This window comes from Chenopodium album, chromosome 21, assembly GCF_948465745.1.
Source record: "Chenopodium album chromosome 21, dcCheAlbu1.1, whole genome shotgun sequence".
NCBI classification, from domain to species: domain Eukaryota; kingdom Viridiplantae; phylum Streptophyta; class Magnoliopsida; order Caryophyllales; family Amaranthaceae; genus Chenopodium; species Chenopodium album.
The window spans coordinates 313,417-331,251 of record NC_137854.1 but is presented as its reverse complement, the minus strand read 5'-3'; the positions used below and the strand labels follow the sequence as shown (position 1 = coordinate 331,251).

The following is a 17,835-nucleotide window of genomic DNA, read 5'->3' as shown; positions in this document are numbered from 1 at the left end:
ATAGAAGTTGTCACATTACTCAAACCTTTTAAACTCGTGATTTTACTAGAAACACCTTTTGACTAGTTGTCCTTCTCGTAATTTCTCACGTCTCTACTGCTCAATGACAGTTGAAAATTAGCGGTATCAACCTACTTATAAAAATTTGGTATTCTAAAGACATGTTGTATCTTTATTAATAAAAAAAACATTCGGCATGTAACATTTATTTTCTTTGGGACGTAGTATGTACACATTATTTTTCCCTTAAATTACTTTTCTACACTAGACCACCAGACCCATATGGGATATGGCCATATTGATGCTACTTGGTGTCCCAGAGGGGCCATCTGTATAGGTCAATTGGAGCCAGCATGGGTTGGTATCCAATCCAATCCACCCATCTTCGAATCCTGCCGACCCTTTCCATGCAGTCCTCGATCACACACTTCTGGACCTAAGTACAATATCCTTCGTTTAAGAGTAATATTAGGTTTAGGCAGAGATATGTTAGAATTAGAAAATTATCATAGGTATTGGAACCTAGCTTTTGTATAAGCTGATTTGATCTTGTATAAATGATTTAATTTAATAATTCTGTATAGATAAGGTCATGGAGTTTCCAGACAAATATTTATAATCCTTGCTCATTCACTGCACCAAGAAGGTGGCCCATCCTCGCAACCCCCTCTCCTCCCCTGGCCTCCCCTATCATTTTGCATAAAATCCTACGCAAGTTATACTGATGTGATTAATTTAGGACGGAGGTAGTATATCTTTACGTAGTATAATTTATTAAATTTTGCTAAATTAATATAAAAATTATGGTTGAAAAAAAAGTGCGGCCTTTGTTTCTTTAAGTTGTTTTAATTTGCAAATTTATACCATTTTCACTAATGTATTTTTATACAATATAAATCATAAGCTACAAGTTGAAACAAATCAAACAATGAATGTTAGATCTAATTTGCATAAAGATTTTAAATGTCAGCAATTTAGAAACGTGTCAACTAAAAAAGAACAAATGAAGTATTGTGCAATCTTAATAACTTACACTTGGTATTTATAAAGAAATGGGTGGTCGGTAGCACATAGTCCATATTATAATACAAGTGATACTATTTGTAGATTTGTTTTAAGAGCAAGATATGATAGATTAGTGGAGTAGATCGATATCAACTACGATTCTAGGGATCCTAACGATTTGGATTAATCTGTGAAGGGGATTCACTTTATTACCTAAAAATAAATTATTCCTCATTAAAAAAAAAAAGAATTAATAGAAAAATAAGGTACGGAAAAGGTAAAGGGAACAATCAAGAGAGATTGTTGAAAGAATATAATGACTAGTCTCAAAGTGGAAGTTATCATAACACAAACTAACTCATTACACTTGTAACCCAAAAATTCATATCAAGAGAGAAATGATGGAGGGATGGTGGGCGGCTATGGGGCTGATCATCATACCGCTGCTGCTGTTGCTGCTGCTGCTGCTGCTGCGACGACGGTCGAAATTAAACGAAAAGAAGATGAAATACAAAAACATGATGAGTAGTAGGGTTCCTGATGGATGTTCAGGTTGGCCTTTTATTGGCGAAACTCTTGAATTCATCGCTTCATCTTACACCTCCAAGCCTGTTTCTTTCATGCTCAAACGCAAATCCTTGTAAGTTTACCCCTCTCTCTCTCTCCTTTTTCACTCTACTTGTTTCATTTGCGCTTTCTTTCCTTAAACATCTATCGTCTTTAAATATCCAATATTAATCTCTGTTATAACACTTGGATTATTCAGCAAGTTTATCCATTATCCCGAATAAATAAATACAGTAAGGGGATGCCTGGATTGCAGAGAATAATTAGGGGGGTAATTATTAAAGCACTAACTATTCAAGGGGGGAGGGATGGGGTGGACAAAGTGTACAGGGGTAATTATTTGTCAGGTTTGGAAATGTTATCAGATTTATAATTTCCAGCCCATTTCCAAGTTTGAGAATGTTACGCTGGGCTTTATGATGTTACCTTCGTACTGATATTACTCAAGATCACTTCTGTTAGTTTGTTTTTTTTTTTTTTTTACTCTTTCTTTTTCCATTTTATTTTTCTAACATTTCTTTTATGATTATTTTGGAAATTAAACATTAAAAAAGCTAATTAAGAAAATAAATTCATAATTAGTACTTAAGTACCTTACAATAGTAAAATAGACAGTAAGCTAAAAGGTAGCATCAACATTATTAGTACATATGTCAAAATATACTCCCAAAGACCACCCTTACTTCTTTAAAATCATATTTAAAAAATCATATTTCTCGTTATCATCCACCAAGTCTCGAAATATGACTATCTCATCTTCAGTCATCTTAACACACAAAGAAAGTGCATTAGCCGTAGAAATACCGGGAACTTTTCCTAATTCTTCACGCAATCCAACCTTGATATTTTTTGGCCCTTCGAGAATACTCACCAACTTATCAATCTGAGCATTGCTATTCTCCAACATCTTTCCCATCATCGACTCCAAATTTTTTTGAACATTTTGAATTTCTTTGTTGGTTGTTCGCAACTTTTTCTTAGTTGCCTTCTTGGATGAACCCTCATCTATAGTCCTCTTATTAGACCCTTCAATCAACACATCATCATCGTGGTTTGTAGATGATACTTCAACAGAATTTTTTGATGATGTAGCATCATCTTGGGTGATGTCTTGGACATTCATGACTTGATCATCTCTATCAAGAGGCATTGCATCTTTCACTCCAGTAGCTCTATATTTTGCAAATACTTCCTTAAGATCATCAAACAATGGGAATGGTTTTCGATACAAGCCCTTTGCTTCTTTGTGAGTCTGTAAATTTATGGTATTAGACATGGCAGCAGCAGGATGTACAAGGAATGAGCAACACTAACATAGCAACATGGCAGCATTATACACAAGTTCTATGTTATTATAATTAGGGAGGGGGGAGTGCAGGAAACAAAAGCAAGTAATGATAATAATTCAGTTGATACTATAGCAATCTGTTGATATTCTTGATACCAAAATATTGTCATTTGCCACTCATATTATTCATATCATTATAACTTTTTCTTATCAAATAAATTTAATGTCAAGGTTCTATAGTAACTCACAGCATAGGCTCTATGCAAGTAATGAAATATTTTGCAACAAAAACTCTCCAAGACTGCAGATATTCAGACAGGATAAACACAGAAAACTTTACACATACTACAGGAGAAAGAGACACTACAGGACATAGCAATGGTCTCACATACAGCAGGACCAGAACAACCAACACTAGGCACAGAGCAGCCAATAACTAGCATAGCAACAGTGACATAGCATACAGAGCTTAATAAAATCATGCATGTATAACTAATCTCTCCAATTAACATACTATATAAAATCCCAGCAAACTTTAAATTTATCAAGCATACAATATAAAATCCCAGAAAATTATATTATCAAGCATTAGGGGTTCATAAATTTACCTTAGCCCATCCTTCAAACAAAGTACGATCACCCGTGACCATTTTCAAAGTGTCATCCCAGCCAAAACCACTACATTTATGCTTGATATCCAACAATGCATTAAACCTTTTCTTCAAATAAGATAGTCTTGAATCAATGTTTGATGCTTTTAAACCTGCTTCAGGCATCTTCTCACCAAATAGCTTCTCTAAATGATTCAAGTAGCCACTTTTAAAGCCACCTTCACCTTTCCATTTTCCGTCGTTGTTCATCTCAACCAAAAACTGGACCAATAAATCATCTTCTTCACTAATCCATCTCCTCGGAGCATTCCTATCACTCATTTTTATAAAACTAAAAATGCAAAAAAAATAAAATACTTAAGTAGGCAATATATATAGTCAATAGAACAAGCATTAGAGGTTCATAAATTGGATGCATTTAATTAATAGTACAAGCTATAGTCAAATATTAAAAATAAATACAAAAAACAAAACAACATAAATTTGTCACAAAAACCATTTAATCTATCCTCTATGAAGTTGCCAATTATCAAATATTTGACGAGCAAGGTTATCTCTCCAAATAGTCCACGCATTAGAAGTCTCAAGGACATTGATATAGTCTTCATCATCGTCATCCATGAATTGTCTTCCGAATTCGGTATCTAATAACGGTTCAAGTGGATCAAAGCGCATTTCTCTACGAATGAGGTTATGGAGAAGACAACAAGCGCTTATAATATCAACATGTGTTTCAATACCATAAAAACTACAATTTCTAAGTATTGCCCAACGCATCTTGAGTAATCCAAAACATCTCTCAATTACGTTCCTAGCACAAGAGTGTTTCATGTTGAAGTACTCCTCCGGAGTAGTAGGTTGATAACCCTCCTTCCACTCTTTAAGATGATACCTTTGACCTCTATATGGGGCAAGAAAACCTTCTCCATTTGTGTAACCGGCATCAACCAAATAATAATTTCCTAAAATATTGTCAAAAGTTTATCATAAATCAATTATATTAAATCAAACTTAAGTTAAACTCAAAAAGTATTATCCTCACCTCGAGGGACTTTAATAGGATGTCTTCTACTAAGTGCATCTTTGAGAACCCTACAATCGGCAGCAGAGCCTTCCCACCCAGGCAAAAAGTATATAAATTGCATATCCATAGAACAAGCAGCTAAAACATTTGTTGCTATGTCCCCTTTCCTTGTCCGATATCTAGGCTTGTCAATGTCAGAGACCCTTAATTTGATGTATGTTCCATCTAAAGCCCCTATGTAATTCTACATACAATAAAAATAAATTTAGCTACCAATGTATGAAAATATGCCTAAACCAAAATCTGACAAAACTAATTAGCTATAATATATACCTTAAACCACTTCCACCTTTCATCCTTGCAATCCTCTTTAATAGGCTCCGGAGTCTTTAACAAGTTTTTGTGCAATCGCAAAACACATCTCAATACTTCACGAAAGTTTCTAGTGATGGTCTCTTTAGATCTTCTTAGACGTCTCACTATCAACCTTTGTTTTAAGTCATGACCTAGTATATTTAAAAATATAGCAACTCTCTCCTCAACAAACATGTTTCTTGATTCTTTTAAACCCCCATAATTACGAAGCAAAATCACATAATGTATAAAATGTATTTCTATCCATTCTTAGTTGGTCAATACAACTAATTTCATCACGAAGAAACTCTTTTATATTCTTCATACCTCGAATAAGGGTTCGTTTGGAAGAATGAACATTTTTTTTGCGTGGTATTTTTAATGAATCAAGTATAGACATAATGTGTAAAAAAAAAATCATCATCATCATCATATCCCTCAATCTAATAAAGTAAATAAGTAAAATAATAGCATTTCGGCGTTTTGATGGTGGCATACGAGCCATGGCTGCATAGAAGAATAACATACAATCAATAACATGTAGGACTTTTATCTTAGTACTCACAGAAAGTCTTATATGGGATAACAACTTTGACTTTAGAATTTCTTATATCAAATATTGGCAAGATTTATCATAAACTTCAAGATGGCTAATTATATGAGTGTTTCATCCTTGATTAAAACATATATCAATGTGTTTCAACTAGTATAATAAAAAAAATTGGAGATTACCCAGCAAGTGAACATCAGTCAACATCAGTCGGGTAGCTAGAAACATTAGAAAATTATACTACATTTTTAGTTATTATCATACTACAATGTTTAATACCCAAAATAATAATCCTATACAAATCAATCACAGAACCATCCTTAAAATGTGCAGTACATAATATTAATTGTCGTGAATTAAAATGTGCAGTACATAATAAATTTGAATGCATAAATTTAAAATTCAATTTGAATGAATGCATAATATTAATTCATCAGAAAATTTGAATGCATAATATACAATGCCAATCATAGATCTAATCACAAACATCAATTAATGGAACTAATACTCGTTCAATTTCATAAAACCGCACAAATTGAACTAATTTTCGATAAATTTCATAAATTACGCCTACTAAGAACCCTAGATTAAATTCAGAAAAATAAAAACGAAAATTATCGTAAAAATCAAATAACAAATCATAGATTTAATCACAAATTAAACATCAAAAGGATTCATAATCTAAGAAAACCACAGATCAAATAACCAAGATAGAACGGCTAACCTTCAGATTCAACTTCGATTTGGGGCAATTTACAAAGAAGGAAGCAACTTCAAATCCAATTCTTCAAGGAAAGTGTTCGAAGGAAAGGAGGAGAGGAGAGAGAAAGCTTCAGTCGGCCGCCATAGCTAGGGTTACTTCGTGCTTGAAGGTCAAGAGGTGAAAGAGAAATGAAAATTTCTGGTCTTTTTTTTCACCCGTAAAAAGTTAAGCTGGGGGGGAGAGTAATCCTTTACCCCTGTTTTGGGAGGAATGAATTACGGGCCAACATTACTACCCTCAATCCAAGTATGCCAAAAGGCCCATAATAATTAACCCATAACATTTTACGGGCTTTTACCCTCAATCCAGGCGGGCCCTAAGAGTTAATTACTACTTGATTAATTCCGAATTAATTAGTATTGTACGTTTCAGGCTTAAACTACAGGGTAGTGTAGTTTTTGACATGGCCAACAATACAACTAATTACCGAGTGGAATTGTACTAACATATAGTGGATCTTACATCCAACACAAACAGATGTATCAAGGTCTTGTCAACACGCTCTACCCGTCAATTTCTCTGTACTAATCTACCGATAATTAGCAGAGAATGAGTCAGATCAAATCATTATTAATTTATCATCACACACTTAATTACATGTGTTTTATTTGATGTTCAAAGTCAAAATTTCCCATTAATACCTATGGATTTCTGTGTTTCAATTCATAAATTGTTTATTAAAAATTTTACGTACAAAAATGAGGTTTTCAGCTTTCATAAACAAATGGAGTAGATTCTTTTCATTTTTATTATGTTTTGGAAATTTGCCTATTTTGACATTGAGATGACCATATGGGGGACTCAGGGTAGCATATGCATATCCGGATATCCCAATTTCTATATACGAAGTATATCCTAGTTGGGGTTTGAAACACATTCCACCATTTTTTTTTCTTTGGTCTATACTCTCACCCCATCAATGTTAAAAGTATCACCTTATCAATAATCAATCTATAATATCAATCCGTATAACGTATTTTATTATCAAAGACTCTTTCTAGAAGGACAGCTGGAGTACAGCAAGTCCCGCTGAACAATGACACACTAAAAATGACACGTGTCATCTCCTTGTGTGTCCTTAGTTTTTTTTTTTTTTTTTTTTTAATAATTCAATTATAGTATAAAATCTTATACAAAAATAATTTTTATATAGGTTAATAACAAAGATGATTTCTTTAAATAAAAAAGATTTGATATGCCTTTCCACACAAACATTTATGACTTTAATAGAAAATATGAACATAATTAACTTTAAGAAAGTATTTATATTTTTCCCCTAATAAAAATAATGTGTATATTTATTAATTAGAATTCACTTCAAAGTAGTGTGTATATTTACTAATTTTATTTAGTTATTTTTTTAAATTTTGTAAAATAACAATTTATATTGAAAAGTTGCTACTATTTTTTAAAATCACCGATCACCAAGCATGACACGGGACCTAAACTAATTTGTACAAATTTATACTCCGTTTGTAATTAATTTTTCCCCGTTATCAATAGATGTATACGTTTATACATACTAATAGATACATTTGTTTATAAACCTACTTTGATCACATATATATTTGATTATATGTTAGTAAAAATAATACTACCTCCGTCCCCTTTTGATAGTCTCTTATGAGCAAATTTTAGTCCCAAAATGTTCACCCCATTTGCTTTTTCCAACAATCATTAATATTAATTTTTTACCAAAATTCCCTCCAATTTGCAACAATTCTTATGCAAATTTAAATTTCCCATGTAAATTTTGTTTTTCCATGTACTTTTATTACTTTCTCTCTCTATTTTTTTGTATACCCAATGTCAATTTACTTTTTCAATGCACTTTTACTATTCATATTTGTGTTTATTAATTCCCGTGAAAATGCCCATAAGGGACTATTAAAAGGGGACGGAGGGAGTAAAAGTTTAATAATTTTTTTTTTCTTTGAGGGCATAAAAGTTTAATGATTTGATACTAATATACATACATTGAAATTAACCCCATAACAATTAGGGTGTTGATATTGCCAAGGCAAAAAAGTGACTTTCAAGGCTAAATTATCTACTACTGCCCGTAATCTATAAGAATCTATAAATGTCAAACTTATTAATTCAATGAAATATTTTGTAATCTTATAATAATCTTTTATTGCCAATAATCTTTTATTACCTATAATTTTTAATAGCTAAATATTCCGATTAAAAATTTTCCAAACTCCACCAACTAATTATATTCGTCAAAATCCTCCATTAATTGTTCACCATTATAGAGTGTCAATACTCTTACAATTTACTATTCCTTGTACCGGATTCATATACGAGTAATTTTTATCTAGCCCATGGTGATAATAGTGCACCAAATTCAACTGATCATAATGTACCTCATGTGTTTTTAGATTGATTATTTTTAGTTTCTTAGGAGTATCATGTAAGTGGTTATTTACTTTTTTTGTTATAGTACTCCGTATAAGTTTTAACCTTTTTAATAATATACAAATTAAGCTTTAAAAAAAATTACTCTAACATTGAGAAACTACTACTCCGTACTTGTTATTATGGATATTAATCGTATGATGTAGAACTCCTTGGACGTACGATATATTTCTCCAGAGAATGATGACTAGTTGGTTTGCCCGGTTATATTTATTGTCTTTAGAACTAGATTAGGTCCCGTGCCATGCACGGTTATTTTAATTACTCCATATTTTCTTTTTATAAATTAATTTATGCATTTATGGCATACAAAATAAAAAGTTAATATCTTTGTAGAATAAATTATATTCCACCATAATTACACTTCTGTAAAAAGATTATTTATTTCCGTCTTAATCCGTACTTAATTGGGTAATAACATAAGAAAGGTAAATATATTATTGTTTGTTCATTTGGTTGACAAAAAAAAACTTTTCTTTTAAATAACTTCTTTAAATAAAATTTTCTAAATTAAAAAAAAAAATACTAAGGACACACCAGGAGATGACACGTGTCATTGCTGGTGTGTCTTTTAGTATATAGTTATTGATTGATGAGAAATATTTAAATTGAAAATATTTAGCTACTAAATTATAGTAACAAAAGATTATAAAATAATATTTGGAACAAAAGGCATTAAAAGATTACAAAATTAATGAGTTTGACATTTATAAATCGATTCTCATAGATTACAAATAATGGGTAAATAATTTAGCCTTGGAAATGACTTTTTTTGTCTTGGCAATATCAGCACCCAACAATTATAATAATGATATTTATGGGTGTGTAGTACTCATAGTAGATAAAAGCTTGCCATGAGGTTAGCTTGTGGGTTTGTTGCTTTTTGCCTGTTAGGATAATAATGAAGATCCTAGAGAGAGTTATTATTAATAATAATAACAACAACGGCTTTTGATTAAGAGTAGGTACACATGTTAAACGCACAGAAGAAGAGATCAAGAGTTGTAGCAACACTTAAAGATCGAACCACAAACAACACCTTTAATAATCATGATTCTTTAATACCAACATCAACTAACGCACCTACTTATGAATGAAAAATCTTCCGATAAAAAGTGGTGTGATCGATGACCTATTTATGAAAATGAAAGGCATGCATGATATTTTCTTGCTCCATAAGAGCCGTGAAGATCATCATCATGCATCTTTTGTCAATAGTATTGTCATCCATCATCATTAGTCGGTTGTATCACTACAAGAGGTAATTGCCCTTTTTAGGTTGCTCATCATATATATAGAAGTCGGCCAATCCATTTTCATTTTCTTCAATTCTCTATTTTAATATCAATAAATATTACAATTAAATACTCTATAAAATAGAATAGAGTAAAAAATTAGGTGACACTGTCTTACAATATTTGTATCATTATTACGTAATATCTACTATATTACTAAAATTCTTTAATTAGCATCCTCCTAAACTCTATTAATCTAGATTAGTTGGGTAGTAGTCCCTAGTAGATCTTAAAGTTGATACATTACGTCAAGAGAAGCTTTAAGTGGATACTTTAATTTGTCGCATTTAATAAATTTATTACGAGACATGGAGAAGTAGTTAAGTTTTGTTCTTTTCAACTTAGTGATGGAGTTTAATTATATTTGAACTTAACAGAACTGAACAAAAAATCTAAAAAATAAGTCCAATGCAGGAATGTACTCATCTCAAAAATGATGAATTGAATCACCCTTAGCCATCGTTATATATATAACTATATACCCTTTAATAAGCTATTGCGAGATTACCTCATATGGAGTGTAAGAATTTTTAACCGTATCTCTTCCTTTTTCATCACTTAGGAAATAGGAATGACTTAATATTCAAGTTGTCTACAAGATAGCATGGAATAAGAGCATACAAGCATTCAACAACAAGCTAAGTTTGTGATTTTATTGTAAAATTGTACCATACAATCAATGAAATAACAGTGTATCATTTGTCAACACACTGTAAGACTCTATATAAGATTATTGCAATTTGCATATAATTAAAAAAATATAATTTGGTTTTATAAAGACTAAAGATGGCAATGAATTGTGTATGGCGGTCAAGGGCTATCTCTTTTAGTGGGTCTGTCAGTTAATTAACACGGTCCACACGCTATATTTAAGCCAAGTTGATGCCGGTCCACCGGCCGGTGTCATCCTCTTGCCCATTAGGAGGCCTCATGACGTGTTGGGCCTCTAATTATATGCATAAATTTGGAATTTTCCGGTTTACCTCTAAAGAACTATATAATGTTGGTCTACCTCTACAGGAGTTGATAATGTTTGGGTTAATAAACAACTGAAAACATAGGAAGAAGTGGAAAGTCACAGAAATGAAGAACAAGTGTATAAAGATAACAAAGTTTATCCTGTATATGAAATGAATTATATTTATGTATGTATGTTGAAAAAGAGAGACATGAGGGTCTGTTTTGCAGAAGTTTCCCCCTGGGCAACAGTAGTCAATCTGGAAGAAACCTTTTTGTCTCTTTTCTTTAATCAATGTAGCAGTTTTATTTTTATTCATATATTTAGTGGGAATATTACTTGCATAGTATGTTAGCATATGGTAGTTGATTGACTAGTCAGTAGTTTGAATTATTTCAGGCAAAGCACATAATAAAACAAACACTACATAACAAAACTAATACAGAAAGAAAAAGATATAGCACACTAACTACAATGTGAGAATTATAATTTTTTGTGAGAATGGATGTTTAATCACAAAGTGTTCAATTCATGTGGTGTGTTATTCAATCTGTTGTAATTAGGCCATGTTCGAGTACATTAACAAACCTATTATTGTATATTACTCTGTACGTGTCAATAATCAGCTGGATTGACTTAATCTACTGGATCGAAAATAAATTATCTAGTTTTGGGTACAATTGGGGTTCGTACGTGTGTCTTAAAGGATGAATACCTAACAGTTTTACCTTTGAATAGGAAGAAAATAGGAGGCTAATAATAAATAAAGTATCTTGAATGGAAAAGACTGTTGACTACAGTAAATTGACTCAAAAACCTGGAATCTGAACAAAATTGGTTCCGCAGGCTGTAAATACAAACACACAAATCTAAAAGTATATCCTTGCATTGCTACTCACATTAATAGACTAGTTGAGTTTTCCAATGTAAAAAATAATGACTCCCATCCTCCTTTGTGTGATAGGGGCATAGGGCCATTGCATGTTTCACACTTTGATCACTACACTTGGTTTGTTTTACAACTCGTATGACTCTCATATAATTCATGCAATCAGCTACCTTTTGTTAGCTCTCTGAGAATTTGCTTGCTTGTTGCATGTACTGTATCATATCACATGTGTTTTTGTACCACTCTAGTAAGGGTCTGTTCTCTTACGTTGAAATTCAGTTCAATTCAGCTCTTAATTTCCTTCTCTTATAAAATATTCATTTCAGTTCAGTTCAGCTCAGCTCAGTTCAATTCAGTTCAGTTCAGCTGAGTTCAGTCAATGAGAACAGGCCCTAAATTGCACTATGTCACGTATGATAATTTTCACCATTGATCACCTCTAAATATGTGCTCTAAAGCGATGATAATAATCTAGGCACTTTGGGAGAGAAGCTCTTGTTTAGATGATCTTGTCTTAGCAATCATTAAAAAAAAAATAAAAAATAAAAAAAAGAGTAAACTCCGATGTACTTAATCATGTTGCCTTACAATTTTAATTACTTTGCGTGTTCTCTATATCGATATTAACTTTTATTAACGTTTATTTTCTTTATTTTAGGTATGGAAATGTGTTTAGAACACATCTATTAGGAAAACCGGTAATAGTGTCGACTGATCCAGAAATAAACAAAGTGGTGTTACAAAACCATGGGAACATATTCATTCCATCTTATCCAAAATCCATAACTGAACTATTTGGTGAATCATCTATATTGAGAATGAATGGAGCTCTCCATAAGAGAGTACACGCGTCGATTGGAAGATTTTTGAAGTCCCCAGAATTGAAATCCCAAATTACAAGAGACATTGAGAATTCTGTTAAGACATCCTTGGAGAAATGGAAGCATAGTAACCTTGTTTACATCCAAGATCAAACTAATCAGGTGCATTATCAAAAAAGAAATATTTTATATTTTGGAAGTAAATCATTGAGTAAAACTTTTAAGTGAATAATTGTATGTACATTGTGTGGGTCATATTTCAGCTTACATTTGAGATATTGGTGAAAGTACTGATGAGCCTTGGTCCTGGTGAAGAAATGGAATTGTTCAAGAAAGAGTATAAAGAGTTCATCAAAGGCTTGATTTGTTTGCCTATCAAGCTCCCTGGCACACAACTTTACAAATCTTTAAAGGTAGACTCTTTTTTTTTTTTTTTTTTTTTTTTTTTTTTTTTTTACATTTTGAATTTTGAATTTAATTTTTTTTTTAATACCAAGTAACAAATTAATAGTGCATATAATATATGCATGCATGATCATTTAGGAGTCAAAATAAATTAAGTTGGCATCATCCTCAATTTTTATTTATTATCAAATGGGTTGTACAATTAATACATTGTGGTACTCGATCCACACTAACTTAGCCTGAAAATAGATGTACTCTTCCTTAATTAATGAGACTCCATCAACCAATATGCATGCTGTTTAGTTAATTACATTAAGAGTATCATTTACTAACAATATATAATAGGTTTTGGACCATCTAGGGTTGGTTGGTATCTATCTACTAGAGTAGTTTCTTCATATAATTACAAATGTGGCCTTAGCCCTTAACATTTTAGGCATGTCCTCTGTTGATCGAGTACAAATTGTGTGGCAGAAAAAGATAAGGATATACGGAATAGTAAGAATGATATTTATTGTCTTCATTCTCTCAATTCTCAAGCAAGTATCCTCTTTGTCCCTAACAAAGTAATTAAAAAAAAGTTAGTATCTTTATATATAGTAGGTTTACTCCTTTATATTAATATATATGAGTACTTATATTATTTTCTGAATTTAGGCCCCCCCAATAACTTTCTATTTATGCTTATGTCCTCACACATATGTGACCCACCCATAATTTTCACTTTCGATCATGAGCAACTACAAGTTAATAAGGTGACAACTTTATTAAGGGATGGATGATATGATTATAGTCATTATACCATTGTAATTTGAAAAGTAGACTCTTTTGCTAAAAGATTTGATGTTGATGCATGCAGGCCAAAGAGAGGTTGCAAAAGATGATAAGAAAGATAATTATAGAGAGGTTAAGCAATAAAACTCATGATACCAACAACTTAAGTGCAACCATCTATGGGAGTGACGCTATTGACGTATTGTTACGTGACATTGATGACCGAAGTGAAGCTGATCAATGTCAACCATTGGACTTTATCGCCGGAAACATAATCGAGATGATGGTTCCGGGAGAGGACTCGGTGCCAATGGTGATGACCCTAGCCGTCAAATACCTCAGTGACAACCCCGTTGCTTTGGAACAACTTGTGGTAAGTGTGTCATGAAATCATTATTATGCAGTTACTTGTAGGTAGGGATGGCAACGGGTCGGACGCGGAGCGGATTATGCTAAATCCGACTCCGATCCGACAAGAAGTCGGATGTTAAATCCGACATCCGACTCCGACTCCGACATCCGACTCCGAAATCCGACTCCGACTCCGACTCCGACTTCAATATCCGACCTCCGACTCCGACTCCGATCCGACCCGACTCCGAGTTTCTTTTACATTATTTAATATACTTTGAGATGTTGGGCTATTTGGGCTTTGACAACCCACACCCAATGCCACCATGACCCACACAAAAATCCACTATCTATTGGAGTCGGAGTCGGATAATCCGTCAAAGTCGGACATTTGTCGGAGTCGGATTTTTTTCTCGGATTTTTTTAGGATCCGACTCCGACCCTCCTCTGACTCGGAGTCGGATTATTTTAACGGAGTCAAACTCGGATTACTTTTTTCTTGGATTCGGAGCGGATTTTTTACCTCGGATCGGGGCAGAGTAGGGTCGGATTCGGACTGGATTGCCATCCCTACTTGTAGGTTTATTCAATTCATATTTCGTATTGTCTTGGTACTTTTGCATGCATTTTGGACAACCCTAATTTCGGTGACTGCCTTCTATTTTCTTTTTTCTAGCTTAATACTGTACTATATTACTTAATTCTATAACCTCATCATTAGTGGATCGGAATTTTTTGTTCACATTAAAGTAATCCAAAAGTTTGATAGAATTATTGTATACAATACACCCGTTATACATACAAGTAATTTATAATAGACCTAGTGCATATTGTCGGTCAGTCACAAGTTGGTGGAGGTAAGCATTAAATAAAAAGGGTGTGCAATGAGCTGTCGTGATCACGTTTTAAATTTTGGGGGCATATTCATATTGCATGGGCAGTGAACCCCTGCCGTCCACGTCTAATATAAAGCCACAAAGAAGTTAGCTAAAGCTAAGCTACGCTACATATATACCAAACTTTGACTTCTCATTACTTAATTTCATTTGGCTTTTTTTGTTCAAGACACGGGGATATCTTTGTATACAGAGTACCCCTTTATTCTTCCATTCCTATGATAACAGATTAAACCATTTACTTTCCCTTTTGCGGGTCCTCCAAAACGTGGAATTGTAATCACTTAGTGCCAAATAAATTGGATAAGTATAACCTATTTAGATAGTAGTTAGTAGTGACATATTATTCAGGCCGAGATAATATTATACTCCGTATATGATTAATTATGTCGGTTCTAGTTACCCACACTATAATATTCGGGCTGAGATAACATTGTATATGATTAATCATGTTGGGTTTAATTAATATCCGGCCTCTTAGGTTTAGAATGTGTAATATGCAAGTAAAGTTATCTCATTTTTTAATTTTTTAATTAAACATGCATGAGGTTATTAGAATTGCCAATGAAATAGTCTCAATTAAAGGAATAGGAAATCTACATAATTTAACACTATTGATTAAATTAATGAGGCGTTGCATGTAACGAAACAGTAATTCTTTTGTTTTTGTTTTTGTTTTTGTGGGGAAGTAGGATGAGAACATGGAATTGAAGGGGCAGAAGGCTAATTCAGTGAACTCCTATGCATGGACTGACTACATGTCTTTGACGTTCACTCAAAATGTGAGTTGATTTTTGATTGTATACTTTAGTTTTCACTCAACAAATTTGTTTTTGTACTTGATAATTCTAACTATGGTTATGCTCCTATTAGGTAATTAGTGAAACTCTAAGAATGGCGAATATCATAAATGCAATTTGGAGACAAGCCACTGAAGATGTAGAAATTAAAGGTGAGATTTCCATGGACTATTGTATTTTCTATCAAATTATTTAGAATAGTGTTAATTTAAGCTTATAGAAATTAGTTTCAAAGTCGTACCTTGTTTCGATTTATTTTATAAAAGAATAAGTAATAAGCGAGTATGGTATCTAAATTTGCAGGTTATTTGATACCAAAAGGATGGTGTGTACTAGCATCCTTAACATCAATTCATATGGATGAACAAAATTATGAGAATCCATATGACTTTGATCCATGGAGATGGGAGGTTAGAAAGTGCATGTTATGTTATTTGACAAAAAACATAATACTCCATAATTATAACATAAACATGCATGGTCATTATCATCAATCATTGCTTCCCACTTATAATGATTACAGTATTACTTACCAACCCATTACTATCATTATCACCATCAATTCATCATCATTACCATTATAATTTTAATTAATAATTGGATTTCATCTGAACTTTCTAACTTTTTGGGCGGCCTCTTTTTTAACAGAAGAAAGGAATTGTTGCAAGTAGCAATACGTTTTCTCCGTTTGGTGGTGGTCAGAGATTATGCCCTGGTCTTGAATTTTCAAGGCTAGAAATCTCAATATTTCTTCACCATCTTGTTACTACTTATAGGTAATTCTACTTCTTTTAGACAACAACTTTCGCAACTTCGATCAATACGTACATATATACATTTTGTTTAATACTTCTTCACTATATTGATTTTCAATTTGTTTTGTTTGCATATATTCAACCACTTAATACCCAAACTAAGACGCACGAATGAATATATTACTTGTAGTTTGAAATGAATTAAAGTATATGATAACAATATGCAAGAGAACATGTAAATTATTAATATACTCCTATAGTAATGTTCATACTTTTTCCGTTCTTTTTTAATCGAAATATGACAGATGGGTAGCAGAGAAGGACGAAATAGTATACTTTCCAACAGTGAAGATGAAGCAAAAACTTCCCATCTCAGTTAAAAATCATGGATATGATGACGAAAGTTAGAGTCCTTTATTTTATTTATGGAGTAAATGATTACAAGTAGTGAAGTAGATGCATGAGCCCACCCAAGCTAGCTAGGGAAAAGCAAGTCAGCGAGATAATATAGTCATAGATATCCTGATTTTTGGGCCCTTTTACAAATCACAATGTTTTATTTTTATTATAACTTCATGTGGGGAATGGGGATGGTGTAAACTCTTTGAAATATCAAGTGTGAATTTTCTCGAAAAATTACCATCCATTATTAAAATTCAACACATTAAAATTATGAAAATTGATTTTGAGACACCTTTAATTGATTTTAGCACACCCCTATGTGAGAAGAGCATAGAAAATCGTGCTCTCACATAAGGATGTGCCAAAATCAGTTTCCCAAAACTATCTATGCTTGTAAATTAGTTTATATAATGATAATTCAAAGCTTTTTTGTATAATGTATTTGAGAGATGATCGTTTGATCTTTACACATGTGAATATGTTGTATCTTCGATTGAAATATAATATGCTTATATGCTATGATTAGATTTTGTATGGTCGAAGTGGAGTGTCAAGTGTGGTCTCAAGGGAAAAACTTTGTGGCATATATGAGTTTGTTAGGTTAGTGCATTTTTTCGTGTTGGGCAATTCTTCTTAAACGTACTCAAGGACAGAAATTTCTTCCTAGCGCACTAGCAAAGTTAGTCTCAGCCTAAGGTAGAAAAAAAATGCAGCACAATATTATTGAACTTTGAACGTCAGATTGCCAAAAGAAAGACAATAATTCGTTAAAAGCTTCCACACGTGTTCTTACTTAGTGGATTTTCAGGGCCCGTTGAAAAGGGCTTGGAATCACAGTACATTTGATCGTACTATTATGGATTATATGATCCAACGATTCAAGATAGAAGCTGATAACGAAAAGGA

At 32.6% G+C, this 17,835-nt stretch overlaps 1 protein-coding gene across 1 annotated transcript; it reads left to right on the top strand.

Moving 5' to 3' along the window:
• Positions 1-1,371: 1,371 nt before the first annotated feature.
• Positions 1,372-17,200, top strand: LOC145601873 (3-epi-6-deoxocathasterone 23-monooxygenase CYP90C1-like). Its single transcript, XM_081657957.1, has 9 exons — positions 1,372-1,645; positions 12,384-12,708; positions 12,810-12,959; positions 13,811-14,098; positions 15,665-15,754; positions 15,846-15,924; positions 16,076-16,182; positions 16,421-16,548; positions 16,833-17,200. Exons 1-9 carry the CDS (start codon positions 1,404-1,406, stop codon positions 16,933-16,935), a joined length of 1,512 nt encoding a protein of 503 aa, XP_081514083.1. The 5' UTR covers positions 1,372-1,403; the 3' UTR covers positions 16,936-17,200.
• The last annotated feature ends 635 nt before the right edge of the window (positions 17,201-17,835 follow it).

Bases quoted from the DNA above. Each gene is read 5' to 3' on its own strand.
- LOC145601873 (XM_081657957.1), top strand. From the start codon at position 1,404: ATGATGGAGGGATGGTGGGCGGCTATGGGGCTGATCATCATACCGCTG. The intron at 12,709-12,809 runs GTGCATTATCAA...GTCATATTTCAG, and splicing joins TCCAAGATCAAACTAATCAG to CTTACATTTGAGATATTGGT. The intron at 15,755-15,845 runs GTGAGTTGATTT...TGCTCCTATTAG, and splicing joins CTTTGACGTTCACTCAAAAT to GTAATTAGTGAAACTCTAAG.